Below are 21,199 nucleotides of genomic sequence, written 5' to 3'. Positions count from 1 at the left end.
TTCTCTACCCCAGGATGGATGGTATTGTGCTCCCAGCAGAGCATTCTCTGCACATGGGAGCTTCTGGACCCAAACTTCATTTTCTGGGAAGAATCAGTCCAAGCCAGACCGTGGTTCAAGGCCTTAGAGTGTCCCTGGGAGCTGGGGAAATGTAGCCTCTCTTTATTTTGGTTTCCCTGTCTAAAGAAGGGGAATATTAGTATTACCCGGCTAAGATGGATGCAGTGTGAGGTCATTGCTTAGCACCTGCCAAGATTTTTAAAGACAGAAAGTTCAACTTTCCGTGAGACAAACAATACTTACAAACACTTTACACATATCTCCATAGTCATAATTCGGAAATATTTGGATGTAGTGGTAGGTGTGATGAATAATCTCTTTCAGGGTTATGTCTACAGCCCCTAAGCCTGTTAGTTAATGCCCTTTTGGGGGGTTATTTTCAAAGGGCTAGTTAAAATGTTCTGTTATTACATGCCTCAGCTGGTATTTCCTGACACTGAGATTTACTCTGCTTAACATCCAGATTGGGCATTTTTTAAAGATAATTTTTTAGAATGAGTTTGAAGCAATGCTTCCTATGCAAGATGTCAAAGGTTGCATTTGTGGAGATCAAACTGGTACTTTGATAATTTTTCTATTGAAAAATAGGAGATTTTTCTGGATGATCTTTCTTATTTGACAGTAAAGCAAATTAGAGAGAGGCAGTTCATGATGCAAAAAGCATTATTTTTTTTTGGTTTCAAACTGCAAGGTATCTCAACTGTCTAGCATTATTTTCCCAAGAGACTGAAAGAACATGGGAGATCCAGTCCAAATTATCTGGAATCACATTAAAAAGCTCATTTTTGTAGTAAACACTCCAGATCCATAGATATATTGAAGTTATTATAAACCAGACTCTTAGGAACTATTACCACAGTATGATACGGTAATAGACCCTGTGCATTTCATGAGGGGAAGCCAAGACCTACGAAGTTGGGTTTTATTCTGCTCACAACAAAGCTCTTAAGACATATATGAAGAAATCCCTAAAGAAATACAGAAGCTGAAGGTGAGTCAAAAAATTAATGATTCTTTTTGGAGAATTTCTGTTCAGTGTTTGCCTTGATATCCTGAATATGGGCAAATCTGTAACAGTGAGTTTACCAAGCTCCACTTGGGAGCTTTTCATCCTTCCTCTATCCCCTTTATACATCTGGAGCAGAATGTCATAAAAGAGAAATCAGACTGTTTCTGGCTGTGGCCAGAAACTCCTACAGGGTAAAGAGAGCAGATCCAGCCTTGGCCAGATGGCAAAAAGCTTCTCCTGGGTCACAATTGCTTGTATTACAGTGCATTTTGCTTCTGCCAAAGCACCATTTTGCTCTTTCAGAGCAGAAGGTGAGATGATGTAAGCTGTTCAGTGGTAGCATGCTGATTTACAGCAGCTGGAGAGGTGGTTCAGAGTCTTCAGACTGCCAAGGGCAGCAGAAGGGTGGTATTTAGGCTAGGCACTGACCTGTAAAGATTTCCTTACATCATCCCACAGCTGGATTCATACCTGCCTGCGGAAAGCTGATAAAAACAAAGACAACAAGATGAGCTTGAAAGAGCTCAAGAACTTCCTGAAAGAAGTAAACATTGAAGTTGATGACTATCATGCCAAGAAAATTTTCCAGGTAATAAGAACAAGCCAGTAAAGTATTTGCTATTGGCTCAGGTCAAGGTCTCCCACAGCTTTCAGCTTTGGTGGGAGACCTAAGCTAAAGTGAACTCCTAGCATCTTTTCTTGTACCAAGGAAGCACTCTTGGGTTTTGGTGCTCAGCAGATCCCCACTAACAACTTAGGTCAGCACAATGCTTTGATGAAGGTGTGTTAAGATCTTTCTTTACCATTGATGCCTAATTTTGCCAGGATTCATAGAAGATGTAATGCAAACATAGGTAATGTGAGAAAAAGGGAAAAGCTAAGTTCAAGTGCAGTTTGAGTCCCAGGTGTTTCAGGAGTTCTGCATGCCACAACCACATGTCAGTGCCTGAGTCTGGCTGAAAGTGGTTTTGTTACAATTATGAACCCAGTTCCTCACCTTCTCAGAGGTGGGGCACGCCAAGTGACAGTTATAAACAAAAAGAAATCAAACTGGAGGAAAAACCCCACCCAGATTCATGATAGATGTGTAACATTGCACCCAAGCCTGAACCAGCCTGGTTGATTTAATAACCCAAGGCATATTTAATCTGGTCAGGGACATACACTTCTAAATTCGCAAGATTCGGCTTGCTGGCTGAGCTTATGAGAAGATTAGAAAGGGATGAAAATTTCTCAGTTGTTGAGCTTTTAGTTTCTCTCTAAAGAAGCCTTCTTGCTGAGGTGAGATAAAACATCTGGATAATTTCCAGATTCCATCCTGTCTGAAGCAGGATTTGAATTCATGGGTGTGCAGTTTCAGAAATGCTTTTTCTGATCAGCAGTAAACATGTGGGTGGTTTTGGGCACCGGGCAATAGTTCTCCTGCTCCTTCCTGTAAGCAGATAGCAGGAAGGTTGGCAAGATCTCACTAGGACCTTCCCCCAGAGGAGATACAATTTTCCTAATCCTTGCTTTACAGAGGTCTCTCTTTCCCTGGTAACTCTGCAAGAACTGGGGGAAGGTCGTCAGCAGATCTTAAAGAATTTCAGCAAAATCTTCCAAATGTATTGCCTGCTCTGGCTGGCATATCCTGTGCTTCATTCCCTGCTCAGGAAGATCCTGGAAGAATAGCAATAGGGCTTGGATTCCTCTGAGTTAGGTGCCTCCAGTGCAGACTTCTACATTGGAAGTAGTCACCAACACTTACACTTCCTTTGCTGTTTGTGTAGGTCAGGCCAATAATGGAGATCGGGGTGTGATTCACCTCGTCCTAAAGGATACATCTCACATTCATCAGCTGAATCACTCCCTACATCTTCAAACATCAAAAACCTGAAAAGATACCCCTTTTTTTTAGAGATGCAGTCTCCTCTTCATTAATGAAACTCTTGCTATTGCAATAGTTACAACGGAGCTCTAGGAATGGAAACTTGATGAAGTTAAATTCCCTTTTTGTTGAAGGACTCCAAGTAATTTTTAAACCTTGATTCAACCCATCTAAACACAGGCAGCTAGTTAAAGTACCCTCATTAGGCATGTAATTGTTGTAAGTTTCCTATATAGCCACTGGAAAGAGAGGCTCTTCCAGATCGCTTGTGGGCTGAATTGCCTCCAGGAAGAGTCTGTCTTGCTCCTAAAGCAATTACATTTTCAGTTTACATACTGCCTAAAGTTAGATGGACTGAGAGACATTACAGCATATTAAAAGGGTGATCTTTTCTGTCTTAGTGAGTTTTTCTTCATTTAGTCACAGGAAGCACGGGTGATCAAGGATTCAGGAGAGTGCTACAGGGCATGTTCTTACATTATTACTGCTTTTCATCACATAATTCTGTGTCCACATCTAGGTTTTAGGCATACCTGAGTAAGACATATGCAATGCAACCAGAAACTGCACGAAGCTTCTCTAATTGCTCCCATCTTTTCAACCTGAATATTCATTCTGGTGCATCACAAAGGTTCTGCCTTTTTCTGGCAGGCCAAGGTTCATTCAGGACTCATGGTTCATGATCCATACAAGTGAGGTAAATCACAGTATTTTGGGTTGAGATCTTCTTTCTAATTTGGAGCTCTTGTAGCCCAAGCAGAAGGAACTCACTTTTATACTGTGCATCTGATCTGTCCTGGAGTATGCTTCTACCCAGCGGATTCTGAAGTCAGGACAAGTTGAACTTTTTGCTACCGGTTCAGTTTGTGAAATGCTGCACATCATGATAATTTTGTTTGGTTTTATATGTGCACCATAAACAGATAGTGAAGGACTCTAGTGGAGGATTGGCAGCGGATGAAAGTCCCTCATTGTCATTCGCTTGGAGCACTGCCAAAGCCACCATGGTTATCAATGAGATCATTAGCTGAGTTAGGCTGAGATTGGTATGATGACTGGTTAAACTGAGACATACATTTTGGTCATAAAACCTAGGACAATGGCTCTGTCTATCATAGGAGATCAAAGAGGGAAAACAATTTAATTCCTCTGGTTTGAGAAGTTACCATCTGTCAGCTAAGTTGTAGTAACTGATAGTAGCGAGGGTGAAATGAAATGCACAATGGTCTCCTCTGAGTGACCTGGACCACACTTGCCATTCCAAGTTCAGGCCTGAAGAGGAGAGTTTTTAGGCCAAAAACTTGTCCTGCAGGGGTTTTGGCATCCATGCAAAAAATGGTGTTTTTCAGACTTACCTGAAATATGTGAGTGAGCTATGTGTGATTGGGACACCACTATTAAGGGTCTGTTTGTCTGCTTTAGATATTGAGAAAATCATAACAACAAGGCATTAACTAGAAGTAAGTTGACTGCTGAAATTTGCAGGGAAAACCACTTGGAAGTGATATAATGCTCCCTGCAATAAGTGATTCTTCTGGGATAGGTTCTTGTTTTCCATCTCAGCTTATTTTTCTCAGTCCATATTTAATGCAGAGATTTATATCCCAGAGATGACTGAAAAATAGTTGTTCACCTCTCCATGAAGAATTCTGCTAGGAAAAAACAACAGAATTATTATCAGGATTTGCCATAGAAAGACTGTAATTTCTGATGAAAAATTGAACCGGGAATATTTTAAATAAACTGGAAGTATTTGTTGTTGGAAAAGCTGTTGTCCTTCATGGAGATACTAACCTGCATATCTTAAACTCCTAATCTTTCATGGTCAGTCAAGTCTTTGACTGTCATGCTCTGTCGGAGCTGTTATCTACTGGAATAGTTCAAACTGCAGAGGAACATGGGGGCATGAAGAATGTGAATTGCAGCTCCTTGAGAAGATACCTGCTTTGAAATTTTGTGGAGATTTTATTACTTACTGGGTTTTGGATAAGAATGGAAAATTTCCATGGAAAGAGGGATTTTTTTCATACCTAAATATGTACATGTTTAGCAATTTTTTCAAGTGGGTTTTGATGTCATCTTTGCAACTAGCCCTACTGCTAGCCTTGACAGTCTCTTGAGGCCTGAGCTCAGACCCACTAAGGTCAAGGAGAAGGCCTTACTGGATTTTAGGCCACAGTCTCTATCAGTAGTTTAAGATGCATCAAGTTAATTGTTTCCCTATATTCCTCCTCCTGTTGAGATCAAGAGTTACATTTCTCTTGAGCCTTGATTTGTATTTAGATTGATGAACTTATGGTTTGCACAGTACACAGTGCAGTGGAGCTCAAGGCATGCCTGGTGCTTTTCAGCACAGTGATAATATGAGTAAATAGTAATAATTGTAACTGTTATGTGACTATTGGCCTTGTCAATGAAAGCCATTGTCATTGAACAAGTGCTTCTTGTTCATTGGCCAGTAACTGTTTCCAATTATTTTGTGTTCTGCGTTGTGTAGCCCTGGTGCAGATTACGGCTGGCATATGCCAGAAGGAAAGAAGGTTTTCACTCCTTCTCCCCTCTACGTTTACAGCACTGTGACAAGTCCAAAACAGAGGCTCTGGAGGATGATGAGATAGAGGAATTTTACAAGATACTAACAGAGAGGAAGGAAATAGACAAGATCTTCCAAAAATACTCAGATGCAGGAGGGTTCATGTCCTGCCAAAACCTGGTGAGGTTCCTCTATGAGACGCAGCAAGAAGAAGATGCTGTTGTTGCTGCCCCTGCCTTAATTCAGAGATATGAGCCCAACGAAAGAGGTAGGTTGGAAACCCTAGCTGGTTTGGTTCAAAATCTTGCTTTCTTGATGAACTATGAATTGCTTTGCTGCTGCTTTCTTCTGCAGTCTTGTGTGTCATTTTCTCCTTAGAGCTGCTTCTAAAACACCAGTCTTCTAAGGCAACATTAGCAGCTGTAGGAGAGGAGGCACAGGAGAGCCTGGGAAATATTTCTCTTCAATTTTGGCTTGGTTACAGTGAGCAGCAGGAGAGGGGTTGCTATAGAGTTGGCTAGAGGGTGATGCAATTCCTAAGGGAAAGGCTCTGGTGGCTTTTTCAGATGCCAAGACCTCATGTGGCTTTGCAGGGTTAAGAACGTAGCAACATTTCTGTTCTCCAGAAGCAGGAATGGAGGCAGATGTTTTTGAATGTGGGCACTTGAAAAGCCATCAGGTGGTGAGATCTCTGACTAGAGGGCCAAAAAGGTGGCAGCTGTTCAGGAGAGCAATCACAGAACTGTCTTTCTCCTTGGAAGTTAAGTGAATTGTCAGTCTGGAGCACCTCGGAGACATGTTCAAGGAATGAATGCAGCACCACAGACTGGTTTGGCACTATCCTGGTGAAGGATCTGCTGTCCTTCAGGAGAGGGATGGTGCTTTGCAGATGTCAGACTTGGGACCTAACTCACTTTCTCAAGCTGGGGAGATCTCAGTTTCTCCCCAAAGTTTGGTAATTTTGCATTTACTCTTTCCAAATCATGTATTCATTGGATAATCTAGACAGGATTTATCTGGCTGTGTTTAGACATCTGAAAGCTTCTCTGTGTTGCCATGAAGGAAGCTTGAAGTGGTCGAATGGAGATTTTTATACTGTAGATCTCTAGAGACAGGGGAGGTAAGGGCTGTCTTTGACACTTATAAGGTGTTATCAAGGACAATAAGTGTCATAAAAACCCATGCTTGTGAAGGGGTTTTAAAAGCACTTTCAGGCAGATAAAGCTGTCATCATTGTCTAAACAACATCAGTATCTTCACTATTAGCTGAACGCCTAGGGAGCATGTTTTGCCTTTGTAGAGCAGCAGGCATCATGGTGAAGAGGATGGCACAAGCTGTTGGGGTCAGATTTTCAGTATGGGGTTTCTATCTATTTATCTGGCAGCCAAGAGGGGTAACGCCATGACCAAAGATGGTTTCCTGATGTACCTGCTGTCCGATGATGGGAATATATTCAACTCCTCCCACCGTAAAGTTTACCAGGACATGACTCAACCTCTCAGTCACTACTTGGTGTCATCCTCACACAACACCTATCTAATGGAAGACCAGCTCACAGGTCCGAGCAGCACAGAAGCCTATATCAGGTAAAGTATGTGTGTGTGTGTTTATACATGTGTGAGAGGTTGACCTCTGTCTGACAGAAGACATAGGGTGCCTCTATACCGCTAGATGTGAGAGGACCAAGAAGCAATCTCCCACCCCAAGACCAGGTGATGTGGACTGGCCCATGTTCACATTAGGATGAGCTGTTTCTAAACCAGGCTGGCCATGCCCCCCCTTTTCATAGCACTTTGACCTGGGTCTCTGCTGGGCCCATGTGGGGTCCACCCAACTGTAAGATGTATAATTACTACGTTTGGGAGTAGTTTAAAATATCCACCATCATGTGGAGGCTGAATTCCAGCCCTCTAGCATGGCATTTTCAAAGCATGATGCTGAGGGGGTATGTTGCATTCCTCTGAATATGGCTTGAGAGAGTGCAAGGAGCTTACAGTGAGTGAAGATTTCTGGGATAGAGCTGCAGGACTCTGTAGGTACTGGAAGGAGCCAAAATGATGCATACTGTCATGATGTTTACAATCTGGACTGCTTTTGGAGAGTTGCCCCTGGCATGGACTATCCCTAGAGCCATGGTGGGGTTTATTTTGGAGAGACCTAGCTGGATCAGTCCTAAAAAAGAGGTGGGATGTGAGCTAATGAAGCAGTGTGGGTGATCAGGAAACTCATGCCTGGTCCCTCTTTAGCAGCTCAGATACTCCCGCAGTGTCCCTGGACAGAAAATCAATCACATGTTGCCTAATTCTCCCTTTAACAACAAATGCTGTCTGATGTCTCATGGCTAGATGTTTGCACTGGCCTTTACTAATTTGCACAGCCATCTTACATTACTTCTGCTATGACCTGTACTTTTATTAAGTGAGACAGTATTTCCTTACAAGCAAGCCAGTGACTACAGTTCTTTGTTTATTACTTATCTGATTCTCAGGGAACAATGGCTGTCTTGAGTCACAACCTCAAGAGTAGAGAGTGAAATCTGGCACAAGTTGCTTTTCAGTAGCTATTTGAATTCCTCTTACAGTATCTTAAAATAACAGAATTATTATGTTTTGGCTGTTAAAAAAACCCAAACATCCCATGTTTCTGGAACAGGTTGCCCAGAGAAGCTGTGGGTGCCCCATCCCTGGCAGTGTCCAAGGCCAGACTGGATGGGGCTTGGAGCAACCTGGGCAGGTGGCAGATGTCCCTGCCTGTGGCAGGGGGGTTGGAACTAGATGATCTCTAAGGTCCTTTCCAACCCAAACCGTTATATGGTTCTGTGATTCTATAATTCTACAAGCCTATGATTCTATGATTCTTATTGCAATGAGTTAAAGGAGTTGTGTTATCTGAAACATATAGGGAGTTACTGTAAAAGAGACAAAATCACCTCCTAGACAATACAAGTTTGTACAGGGGGAACCTACATTTTAGAGTAAGTTAAAATGAAAGTATGGGTATGTAGAGGTGGGATTTGCAGGTGGAAATTCAGTCTGTAGATTCAGTTTAGAAAACTGGCCCTCAGCAGTCTCCCCAGCTATGATGGGGCTCCCACATCTCCCTCCCTGACAGCTCTGAGGATTCATCTCTCATGTCTTGTCAGATCTAGATGAAGAAGTTGCATCATCAACACTTTGTGACTTGACTTCTAAGGCTGACTGTCTTACTGTCTCTTCCAATGCAGCCACTCTTGATTTTCTCTGCTCTTCGCCATCTTTAGGAAAAGACTTGGGGCACAGTCATGATGAGTGTCCTTTCTTATCTGACACTTGCTATGTCTTCTTTGGATAACTCTTACCTTGGATTTTCACTGCCTCCTTTCTCAGATCCCACTGTGCTTTCCTTGCTCAACCTCTGAGCCCTCCTGATCCCATCCTTTCTCCATCTGCTTTCCTGTTTTTCCAAGCTCCTCTTTTCTCCCTTGCTCCCCTAACTTCCTGTCAACCTTCCTGTGCATCACGCACACTCATTTTGAGATGGAGCAGAAGGTTTAGTACCCAACCAGGTCCATTCTTTGTTTCCAGAGCCCTCACCAAAGGCTGCCGCTGTGTGGAACTGGATTGCTGGGATGGCCCTAACTCAGAGCCCATCATTTATCATGGCTACACTCTCACCTCCAAGATCCTCTTCAGCGATGTCATTAAGGCCATCAAGAACTATGCTTTCAAAGTAAGGATGAGGGACCCTCTAAGATTTCTCATATTGCACAGTCCAAGACTGATCGTAGGTCTCTGCTCTCCCAGCAGAGAGCATAAACAATGAAGACTTCATCTTAGCATTTCTCATGGGTACAAGATGTGTCCTTCTGTCTGGGCATCCATGTTCTGCTTTCTGCAGAGATCCATTCCTGGGAGTTGCTGGACAGGCACCCTATCTGAGCATGAGTTTGGATCTATACCAGCATCCTGGACCCCACTGCAATGAAAATAATGCCCAATATCTTGAGTGTACCTGGTGGGAAATGCAAACAAGCTCATGATTTGTTGGCTTTGATGTCTCTGGGTCCGTTCCGAGTTTAGAGGAACCCATATGCATGTGTTTTGGAGGGACTGATGCGAAGGACTGCTTCCAATCTGCTTTGAAAGGAATGAGCAGGCCTAGAGTCTTGTATGGCAGCGTTGGGCCAGCAGCCTTTAAAAACCTTGGGTCTGTCCAGGCTCACTGGGCTTTCTCCTATTTTCCTTCAGTGCACTTGAGAATTAGTATCAAGTTTCCTTTGGGGTTTTAAAGCAGTGACAACAACAATGCCTTCAGCACACAAAATGACTAGCAGGGGCCACAGGGAACCAGATCAGGCCTGTGCATGAATGGGAGAAGGGTTCAAGTCACCTAAGGATTTGAGCAAACAGTGATTTCAAAGCCTCCCTTCCTAGTCCTTCCTCTGAGGTAGGAAGGTGCTCTGGCCCACAGTGCCAGTGGAGAATGGAGGCACAGGGAGCCTCATCAAAGGGCCCCAGTAAGTCTGTGGGAGGCATCCTGACCCAGCCTGGTGCCCTGTCCATTGGATCATCATCTCTGGAAGGTGCCAGCAGAGATCTGAGTAGCTACTGCATAGTTAAATTTGTCCATTTTTAACAAATGCTCATTTTAGCAGAATACTAGACCCTACTGTTGAAGCACTCATTTCCAGACAAAACAGCACTGGGCTTATATCAATTGCTATAGACTGGTGAAATTACATGGTTCACTGATGATGTATGTTACCGTCTTGTTGTAGACCTCACCATACCCTGTCATCATCTCCCTGGAGAACCACTGCAGTGTCGATCAGCAGAAGGTCATGGCTCAGCACATGACGACGATCCTGCAGGACATGCTCTTGGTTGCCCCAGTTGATGGAAATAAATCCCAGTTCCCCTCCCCAGAGGTAAGCAAGGCCACTCTAGCACTTTCTGCCTTCTGAGAGTGGAAGAAGAGAGGTCTGTCTTCTTACTGGGTGCCAAGCGGTGGATAATATGCCTGAAAACTGGTGGGAACTGCACTTGCTGAGGAACTGAAGTTGTCTGTGGGCAATGGTGAAATAAGACACAGGAGTACCTAGAAGTAACATACGCATCTCAAGCACAAAATGTCCTGTTGCTCCTTGTGTGTTGTCTAAGCTCTCAGAGGAGACATCCCTACAGGACTGAGGATATTCCTGGTCCATTTACCAAGGCCAGGGAATGTCCTTCATCCCATGAGGTGGTTGCTTTTCTGGCTTGCCCCAGAGGAACTGAATCCCAAGGGTCTGTCTTGTGTCTGCCCCCCACACCCCAAAGCTAAATATGACCTCCTTCCAGCTAATCCTCTGAAGCACTGTTAGGTTGCTGCACATGCAGGGAAGGTTAGCACCACAAGGAGTGATTACAAGGTGTCTAATGTTTTTAATTCAGCAAGATTGAACACTGCCTGATACCATGGTAAGTGAAATGTTTTGCTCTGTGCTGAGCTCTGTAGCATACGCTCTCCTCCTCCTTTAATGCCTTGGGTGCTCTACTGTGGAGATCCAGGCTGCTGATTAGGAAGCGATGAGGGCTGAAAGCTGTGATTGCTTGCCCCTCAAAACTCAAGGGGAAAACTAGTACAGGTAATCTAAGACTGTGTCAAGCATGAAGTGTCCTCCCTCTGAGAACGGCCTGGGGTGGTGTGGGTGAAGATATCCATGGAGGACAAGGGGAGGCAGGAGGCTGCAGAGAGATGCCCCTTTGATTCCCATGAATCAGGGCAGCTGGGAAGCTGGGAGCTGAGGTTGGGCCCTGCAGGAGGAAGTAGATCTACAGCCCTCAACAGTGGATCTTGATTATAAAATCATTAGCTGACAACTAGAAAAAAATGGAAATGGAATCTTGATATGAACAAAGAAAGTTTCCAAAACATATGTAAAAATGAAACATTCATCTGTTTCCATCCTTCCGGTTTGTTTTCTTTCTTTTCTCTTAAGCACTTTGCAGAAATCTAATTCTGTGTAGATAGCTAGAGTTCCCTTTAAATTGCATTTCTTTACTAAAGAAATAATTTGCCAAAAATTGGATGAGCATGCCTAGCTGGAGCTGGAAGGAGTTTGTGAGTGGGATAAAGCTGGCAGTCATCAGGGGAGAAAGGATAGGGAAACGATCCACGCAAAATGTCTTCTATATTTGTTGTCTCTCTGCCTTTTTCTCTTTTTCCTTTCTGACTTTCCCCTTTTGTTTGGGAGTGTCATGGCCTTGCTTGATACAATGCCTAGCACAGAGGGAAGCTGATCTGGGTTGGTCCCTAGGCACCAGTGCAATAAATTAGGATGAATCATAATTTTTAATGCTGCTGCTTCAGCAGGACATTTGCACTGCCACAGACAAGGTGCCTCCATTTAAGAAGTGACTATAAGGGTGACAATATGCCCAGCATGGAGACAGGTCTCTGCAGGCTGTTCCCTGAGTTGGAAAAATCAAAGTCTTCATTGTCACCTCCTGGCTTCCCGATGCAGGATCAGGAAGGATGCCGATGGCTTTTCAAAACACTGCCTTGTGACTAGGGAAATGATATGAAGAGAGAAAGGAGAAACACCAGGGAAAGAAATGTGTGATGTGTGTGGCAAGGAATGACCCCAGCTTCCCAAAGATGTTTTTCCCATTCCTGTGCTTGTCTAACCTCCTGCTCCAGTTGCCCAGACAGACACACGGCCCCAGCTGGAACAAAACAGCCCAGACCTACCTTAGTGAGTGGATTTGGTCTGATATGCTCCATTGGAAGGAGTGATCCATTTAGTTTAAAGGGAGAAAAATTGCCAATGTAGCAAAACCTATCCTTTTCTCGCTGGTACTTTACCTTCCTGCTATGTGAACTGGCAGAATGTGAAAAGGGCTGGACTGCTGGTTTTTTTGTTGGAAAATACATTGAAGCTGAAACATTAAGGAAAAAAATAAAAAATCAAACAAACCAGAAATCTCTTGGGTTTTCCACTTCCTTGTGAAGCTGACATGGGGAAGCCCAGGACAATGTAGTATTTTTTATATTAGAAAAAGGGTGGGATCTGTCACTGGGAAGAGGGCTGAAAGGCTGTAAAATAAAAACAGGCGAAGCATTGCTACAGGGTGTGTTAGCAGGGCAGTGTCAGTAATTAAAGGAAGATCGACACAGTTTGGATTCATGCTAACGATTCATACCGTAGCCCAGGGCGGGCATCTGATTTATTAGGCTCCCTTTGGGAACAGTGTTGGGCTACACAGAGCATCTAAATATCTCCCTCAAGCTGATGTCTTTAGGTCCCAATAGTAAATTAAAAGCCTGTAGGATGAAAGGCCAAAAGTCACATAAAGGTGCCGGGCAGTACCAGGGTTGTAGAGAACTGCTGATCCAGTCTCTGCAGCTCATTGCTTGTTGCAGGCCCTTCTGCGCCATCCCTGATGTGCACAGGGGTCTGCTAGGGCCCCTTCCCCTGTCCCTGCATTCCAGCTGGAAATGCTGCAAAAACCCAGCCCTGGAACAAGACAAAACCAGCTGCCAACACTGCATGTAACTATTCAGCATATCAGTCATATCTGAAACCCCTCCAAATCTTTGTTCCTGGACTTCCTTGTTTACAATGACAGTGGTTTTGGGCTTAACAGAACTGCCTTGCCAAGTGACCCTTAGGAACATGAACTGGGAGGTGCAGTGCAGTGGCAGGTGTCTCTGCTATCCCACACCTCCACTGTCCCACTAGCTGACCCATCAGTCACATTCATTGCTGTGTCCTGTGCCCCCATACAACACCACTTGGAACCATGCAGCTCAGGAACCACTTGCAGTATAGCAGTGGTGGTGCAGGGCTCAGCACTACTGATCTGCCAGCAGAGTGGCTGAGCTGCTGTGCCCCATGCTCACCGCAAGGCAGCAAACCCTTCTGGGTTTGGCTCAGGTAAGTCCAGGCTGGGTTCAGTCACAGGTCTCTTAAGCCAGCAATGGACCCCAGGGACTGGCAGCCCAGGAGGATTACTTTGGCACGATGCATTTGGCATGAACGTGGCTTCAAGTCATTCTGCCTTATGCCTGACTGAACATCTACGTAGGAAACTTCCAGGTGTGTTAAATGTGTGTATGCGGATCTTTTAAAATCCTCTGCTCTTTACAGCTTTTGCTCCTTCTGATAAAATCAACAGTGCTTTTAAGATGGTTGCCATGTCCCAAGTCACAGAATCCCAAAGGAAGTAAAGCCATGTGTCAGAACCATTTCTCTTGCAGAGCTGAACTTGTTGAGCATGCAGTAGAAAAGGTGGGAGAGCAGGAGAGCTCCACTTGCACAGAACTAAGGCAATGTGATTTACAGGGCATGTGAGGAAAGGAAAGGAGAAGAGAGGAGAGGAAAGGAAAGGAAAAAGGATAGGAAAGGAAAGGATCTATTCCAGCAGCCACTCCACTGTATGTTCACAGTAGAGTCCAGTGTCCTTGTAGCCTTTCCTTAGCTTACAAATTCCCCACAGCATTGTCCCTAAAAATCCTTGGCTTTCAGTGGTATCACCACATGGAAACAACTTGGATAACTGTGCTTGATGGCAAGGGGGTGAACCTGGTCCACCCAGGAGCAGCAGACCACATAGCCAAGGACAGAACTGGAAACAATGCTACACCATGTGTCCAGTGCCCACACGAGAAAAGAAAGGCTGAAAACAAGCACACCTGTATTCAACCTTGGACATGCCACAGGCAGTCAGGATACCTTTATGATCTACTTGGAGAGTATTTCTTGAGTATTTCAGCTAATGCTTCTTCCTAAGACAAGGGATCTGCTCAACAGAGCTGAACTGATGAGGTGAGTGTCTTTGCCTCAGGCTAGAAACAGTATCACGTGATGGGGATCCAAGAGAGATGGAAGAAGTGCATGTGTGTGTTTGTGTCTGTGTGTATCAGCTCATTTAAAGCCTTGTCGAAGATAAGCTCTTAAATTTAGGACTTTGCTTCCTAGTACCCATATTAAATGAAGGAAGACAATGTTTGGGACTGGCAGCTTCTGCAGGGTGGGTTCAGTGGAATGTTACTGTAGAATAGCATCTTCTGCAGGAAAAGGAGGTGAAAATGCTCTGTTTTGGGTTGAATCTCACCCCTTATTGTGGACCAAGTTAATGCTTCTCCCCTGGAGTTAAGTGGCACATGGGCTGCTCTCCCTTGTAGTCATGGTGGAAGTTAGCTGTATAGGGGATCCTAAAACTCTGCTATGCAACAGGACTCCAGAAGGGAGCCAGCCTTGGGGATTTCAAGGTCAAAGGGGACCACCATAATTGCCCTATGGAGACTCTTGTACAACACAGTCTGGGCTGACCAGTGTTCCTGTGGCCATGGGGAGCATCTGGGGCATATCCAAGGTTTCACAGAGTAGCCACAGTCTACACAGGATAACAGCAGCACCAAGGACCCACTGCTGGCAGCCCTGGTATGGGGTGTGGTGAGGAGACAAGGTGGAGGCTGTGTTGCTGTGCCTTCACTGCTGGTGTTATTCAGCCAGGTAGGATGGGTTCATGCCAGAAGTTACACCTCCCACTTGCTGGACAGGCTGTTCTGAACTGAAGATGCTTAAAAAGGGATAGTAGCCCTACTGGTAATTAAGAATCAAGCAATCTGCCCCAGGTACCTTATCCCTAGCTCTTTACTGTTGACCTGTGAGGTGAGGCAGTAACACTTCTTATGGAGCATTAGAAAGCAGACGCAGCTAGTGTATTATGTATCAGGATGCTATCTGCAGCCTGCAAAGGACAAGAGGGGATTCTCTGAGCCCCTTCTCGCTGTCCCCAGTGCAATCCCTCCGGGCTTGTCCATTCAAAGTGTTGGCTGGAGCCTAAAAACTCACACAGAACTGGATTTCACCTGCTGCCAGTGAGTGTTGTGGAAGAACAGTGGAGAGCTGGGTGTTGAGGCAGGACGGTGGGAAGAGACATGGAGCAGACTGAAGTGAGACTCTGAGGATGAGCTGACTCATCTCCTGGCCATGGATGTGAAGAAGCAGGTCACAGCTCTGCCTGGAAGAGAGCTGAGGGGCTGGAAGGAGGGAAGATGGGTCTGGGGATGGGGAGGAGGATGCTGCTGTGCTTTGACTGCTCCTTTGGGCCTTTTATTTCCAGTAACCAGTACATTCCTTCCAGCTGCCTTTGTGTCCCTGAGTGACAGGGAAAGTGCCCCAATGTAAACAGATTATTTGTGGTAGCTGAAGTTCTCTTGACTGCTGTCTCAGGTGCCAGTGCCAAATTTCAGCTCAAACCAGGCTTCATCCACATCTTTGCTGGGTGCTGAGGGGTTGGGCTGGTCTCTGTAAAGATGTGATGCAATTAGCTTGTACCCACAAAGCAGGAATGGTGCTCTTTGAAAATGCCTGTGCTGCTTTATAAAAGATCCTTGGTTTTCCACAGTCCTGTCATTTGAGAATGGTGGGGTTTGTTGCCTTTGCTGTTGTAGTGGAAAAGGCAAATACAGGGTGTCTCTGAGAAAGGGGGAACATACTACACAGACTGAGGGGTTGCATTGACTAATTCTGAGATTGCATTTTTCTGGAATAACTAAAACCTTCCAAAGCCAGGAGTACCAAACAGATCCAAGCTGGCAGCAAATCTCTCACTGACTTCGCTGAAAGCTATAGGGTCTAGGGGTGTTCCTGATTTTAAGGCATAACCCGCTCACTTAGAGACTGGACCCAGGCAGTCACCCTTCTCAGTACTGCTCCCTGCAGCCAAAATCGCTGCTGCCTTGGTTGGGTTCAAAGTCAGCCCTCTCCAGGCTTCAGCTTTCTTCCCATAGTCAGATCTTGCACAAGATACATCAGTGGTAAGGTGGTCTGTGAGCAAGCACGTACTGTTGGAGGGTTCCTTCACCAAAGAGTTTTATGTGGACTTTGAAAGAGGCTGGAGAGAGTTGATTCAGCACAAGAAATGTGCTCCTGGGGTTAGCTCAGCAGCCAGCTGCGTTACATTGGCACACGCTGCTGGTTATGGTTAGTGTTGTACCATGGTAGCAGTCACAGGAGGAGCTCCTTTCAGAAGAGGAGGTATCTTTAGGAAGGGTCTGGGAACGCTCCCTTAGGCTGTCAGCACCCTAAGATTTCACTTGCCAGATCCCATACATACTAACCCTCCACGTCTGCTATGCATGAAGCACAGGTCCAGAACTTAATGGACCTCTCTCCCCACTGAAATGTCCAGTGAAGCAGAGGGCTGCGCTGTTTCAGTCTGTGCACGGATCTCATACGATTTTATAAGTTGTGCATGTGTTTATAACTATACATTGCAGAGACTGGGGTAAATTAAGTAACAGGGCCCCACAGAGGGGCAGACTTGGCCTTTTTTGCTAAGCCACATTCAGTTTTGAAAAAAATAGTAGATTTTTCATGCCTCTAACAGCACAATAGTTTAAGTTGTCTAGTTGAGGGGATGGTCAGCTCTGTATCAGAGGGGAATCAGTGGGCTATCTGGGGTTTTCAAACTTGTGGCTTGCAGTCTCAGAGGCTGGCCAGAGGCAGGGAAGGGCCTCAGTGGAAAAACAGACTTATTTTTACCTATATCTATAGATAATATCCAGTGACTGATGCAACTCTAAAAGGCCCTGGCCCTGGTTACAGCTGAGGGGCTGTTATATCCTTGCTCCTTCAGGGTGGGCCAGAACCTTTTCTACTCACCAGCTAATTTGTCCACTTTTCCTTGTGCAGCAATTGAAAGGGAAGATCCTTGTGAAAGGCAAGAAGCTGAGTAGGCAGGAGGACCCCACTGGAACAAATGGGAACAACAACTTGGAGGCTGAGGATGTCTCTGATGAAGATGAAGCAGCTGAAATTGAAGATGAATCTGTAAAGACTGAGATACAGCAGAAGGGGAAGGTAAGTAAAAGAAGTAACTGAGTCCCAAAAAGGGGCAGACCTGAAAAGACAGAAAAGCTATAAAAAAAGATCTTTGCCTATTGCAGAAGGCTCTGAAGTCCTACATCAGGAGATCCTGTTTTGTTAGTCTATCCCACAATTTATGCTGGGAAGCCCTTTTCTAGGTGGGTTTTGTACCATGCCTAAAAAAACAAAACAAACCAAAACCCGATTTTAATATGCTTTTAATACGTTCCCAACTAAGTTTTCACTGTGGTTTCAGCTACTTATCTGGGGATATATAAGGGTGAGTTGTTGAAATTGCTGGAGCTAAAGATCCTGGTCCTTGTTCCGCTTCATGATCTCTGTCTCAAGCACCACAAGAGATCTTGCAGAGCCAGCCAAGCGTGAAGGGTGGCCTCTTCCCTTGAGATGAGGCTGGAGGACCCACATCTGGGACAGACCATATAGCATTTAGGGAAACAGTGAAAGGGCACATGTTCAATCTGTCTCTGATTACCAGAAATCTATTTGTCATGGGACCGTCATGACTTTGTTTATTACCAGAGACTGGTGCTTTTCTAGTCATATTTTGGGACATACCTGCACCCTCACTGGGCCCTGTGTTGCCGACCCAGAGGAGGGAGGAAGGGAGAGAGGGAAGAGCTACAGATCTATGGGGAAGGGGTGGCTCAATACAAAAGCTATTGGGATGACTGTTTCTGGGAGGAAAAGGCTGGCCTTTATACCAGTGTTATGCTCCCTCATGTGAGGACATTCATTTTTCCAGACTGCAGGTCATTGTGAATGCCAATCCCTTACAGACAAGGTTCACACGTCATATAAATACATAAAGTCCCACTGATGGCAAAGCTGATTGATGTTGCCTCTGGATCTGGTCTGCTCTATACTTCCCCTTGCTGATTTGCTCACTCTGTGAGGGTCTCATTTCTTTCTCTGAACTGTAGTCAATAATGTGTATAATTTTGAAGTGTCTCCTTTTCTTGCTTCTAATGGGAGCTTAGTGGCTCTCAATCAGCCTTGCACCAATGAATGTGGCTATGGAGTGAGATGCATCAAAGCATTGTGAGAACTTCCTAGTTCAAGGGAAAAAAAGCCTTAGCCCTGTGGAGGCCAAAGCATCCCTCCCTTCCCAGGTTTGCGTGCTTGGGACCAGGACAGTATGGAAAACTCATTGCTAGGGCTCTGTTGTAAAGTTTACCAACTGAAGACAGCCATGGATGCTGAAATACAAGTGATCATGCATGCAGAGAGCCACAGAAATGCTACCCTACCAACAAAGAGAGAATCCATCTGGAGAGCATCATGCAACAGGGGGGTTGGGATGGCAAAGCATCTGTTGTGTGAAATCCTCTCTTAGCTCACTAATACAGGTTGACTGAGCTGGTTCCTACTGTGTTTGTAGCCCTAATCACTAATGAGTTGTGATAGCCAAGCTAAAATACTTATTCACATAATAACGTGCAGATAAATGCAGAAGGAGAGATGGGCCAGATGAAATGAAATGAAATATTCTTGGTAGTAACACTTGGGAAGTCAGTGATATCATTGGACAGGCCAGGATGGGCCTGAGAGGGAAGTGATGCTCTGGGAGGAGGGATTAGCACTCTCCATACGGGGCAAGGGACATGGCAAGGGCAGCCTGTCCCTTTTATCATCCCCTCTCTGCACAGAGGTGCCACTGAAGGTTGATAGCATGCATCCTTTTCATGTGAAGATGGCAGAGAAGAGGAACCCCAGGGGTCCTAGGGAAAACATGATTATTACTTTTGAGTATGACTGCAGAAACTCTCCACAAATCTCTCCTGCTTTTAGAGTGACACCTTGAAGCTGGCCAAGGAGCTGTCAGACACAGTTGTCTACTGCAAGAGTGTCCATTTCAATGGCTTTGAGGACCCTAGCCATCCTCGGGCTTTCTACGAGATGTCATCGTTCACAGAAAGCAAAGCTCTGAAACTAGCCCAGGAGTCTGGTATGTGTGTTCTGCCCCAGCAAAAGGCCATCCCCTATCCCAGTCCCCCATAAAGGGCCAGCTAGTGGTGGTTGAGCATGAGAAAAAGGCATCCTGAAAGACATGGGCTATGATCTCTTTGCTCATGAATGTCACTGAGAAACAGTGGGAATAACTTAATATCATAGAGGCTATTACCAAGAAGAGCATTTTATGCAGGTAGTTCACATGTAGCCAGACTCACTAGGCAGAGGGGGAGTGTCTACAGCAGCATCAACAAGAGATAAAAGTAGCCCCCATCACTGAAAGGGACATTTTCTTCTTTTTTTTCTGTAGCAACCAGTTTTATTCATCACAACATCAGGCATCTGAGCCGAATCTACCCTGCAGGCTGGAGGACAGATTCTTCCAACTACAACCCTATCGATCTCTGGAATGTCGGCTGCCAGATCGGTGGGTACAACTGGGACATCAAGAGAGGGTCAGCCTGGCTGGGTCACCCATGACCTGGCTAGGAAGGGGCTTCAGCTGAGGTGGATGTGTGATCTCAAGCCATTTGCAGACAGTTTCATTGGTCACTGGGAGGGATCAGCTCTTCAGCCAATGCTCAGTGACTTTTCCTAGACCACTTTCTGGCCCACCTCAAAACTGTTAGGAGAGTCTTTCCTGCACATTAATGTGTGCATCCCTGCAGTTTCACGAGAAGCAGAGTTACTGCCATTTAACAAAGGAGGAGGGAGCCAGGAGTTACAGTCCCATACTGAAAAGTGTCCTGAATTATCTGGCAGAGATAAATTAAACTCAACTCTCTTGGGCCCTAGGGCAAGGCCATAACCATACAAAGGCCAAGCTGTGGCCTGAGCTGTTCCCTGTAGTCAGAGCAGCACCACATAATACCTAGCCCCAGAGCACTGAGGCCCCTCCCTGGTGGTATGTTGTTGTCTCAGAGATTTCATGAAAACAAGGGTCCCAGAGCCTGTTAAGTGGATTATGTTGTAGCTGTCATCCAGGAAACCTGGTGCAGTGGTAAGTGGGCAGGGTGGCGATGACATGCTTGGCTCTCTTGGTGATGCTGGATGTTGGAAATGTCCCAGTTGTGCCAATGTGGCCCAGCCAGACAAGAGAAGCTGCAGATGCAGGACTCCCTGTCCCCAGCTGTGTAGATATGCATGGGCTGGATGTGCCTGGCAGCATATGAACTTGCTGGGTTCTGCAGTCCCATGGGGCCACAACTAGCCCCCATGGGCTTGTATTCCCAGCACTCAGGAGAGTCCCTGCAAGGCAACATCAGGTCCCCCAGGGTACACTAAAGCTAGACCTGCATGCCTTATCTGACCTGAATTCAGTATTTGGGCACCCAAAGTAAGATTTTTCAGAAGCCCAAGTACCTACAGCTCCCAGTAGAAGCAGTATACTGGAGTTATTAAAATCTTGCTTGCAGGTGGAAAAGCAGGGGAGTGATTTAAAATGTTTTTGGCCTTCAAGTATTACAGGGTATGTAGGACCCAGGATCAACATAAATTACTGTCTGTCCTAGAGCTGTCTTAGAAGTTGCTAAAGGGGTTAGCATCACCCTTGAGAAATCAATGGAGTGCTAAGGAGATGCTGCGGTCCGTGTGTGCTCCCTATGTGTATTAGTGAGACTGTTCACTGAGACTGCTTCCAGATTTGACATTAATGCTTTTAAAAAGATAGTGGCACATCGGCAATAATACAAGAAATCTGCCTGGTGTTAGGACACCAGTGAGGCTTGATCTATTTTGGGCAGAAGACAATGAAGAGGTGATTTGATCACAGCTTCTGTGCTCCCACATGAGGAGTTCAGACAGCGAGGAACTCTCTAGTCTAACCAGCAGAGGCGTCAGTGCCCCTCAGGATGGCAAATGAGAACAGGCATATCTGGGCTGGAAAGGAGGTTTTATAATGAGGCTAAGTAGCCAGAGAA

General features: G+C 45.3%; 1 protein-coding gene across 2 annotated transcripts in view; it reads left to right on the top strand.

The window, feature by feature from the left end:
* Nucleotides 1-21,199, top strand: part of PLCD1 (phospholipase C delta 1) — a 56,397-nt gene that overhangs the window by 28,790 nt on the left and 6,408 nt on the right. For both annotated transcript variants that reach the window (XM_027809848.2, XM_005442303.4), the window contains exons 4-11: nucleotides 1,529-1,658; nucleotides 5,509-5,737; nucleotides 6,855-7,056; nucleotides 9,034-9,178; nucleotides 10,227-10,376; nucleotides 17,136-17,303; nucleotides 19,119-19,275; nucleotides 19,591-19,707. In XM_027809848.2, coding sequence (XP_027665649.1) covers nucleotides 1,529-1,658; nucleotides 5,509-5,737; nucleotides 6,855-7,056; nucleotides 9,034-9,178; nucleotides 10,227-10,376; nucleotides 17,136-17,303; nucleotides 19,119-19,275; nucleotides 19,591-19,707 — 1,298 coding nt within the window. The remainder of the gene's footprint in view (nucleotides 1-1,528; nucleotides 1,659-5,508; nucleotides 5,738-6,854; nucleotides 7,057-9,033; nucleotides 9,179-10,226; nucleotides 10,377-17,135; nucleotides 17,304-19,118; nucleotides 19,276-19,590; nucleotides 19,708-21,199) is intronic.

This window comes from Falco cherrug, chromosome 4 (genome assembly GCF_023634085.1).
Source record: "Falco cherrug isolate bFalChe1 chromosome 4, bFalChe1.pri, whole genome shotgun sequence".
Classification (NCBI taxonomy): Eukaryota; Metazoa; Chordata; class Aves; order Falconiformes; family Falconidae; genus Falco; species Falco cherrug.
This window is presented reverse-complemented; position numbering and strand designations above follow the sequence as displayed.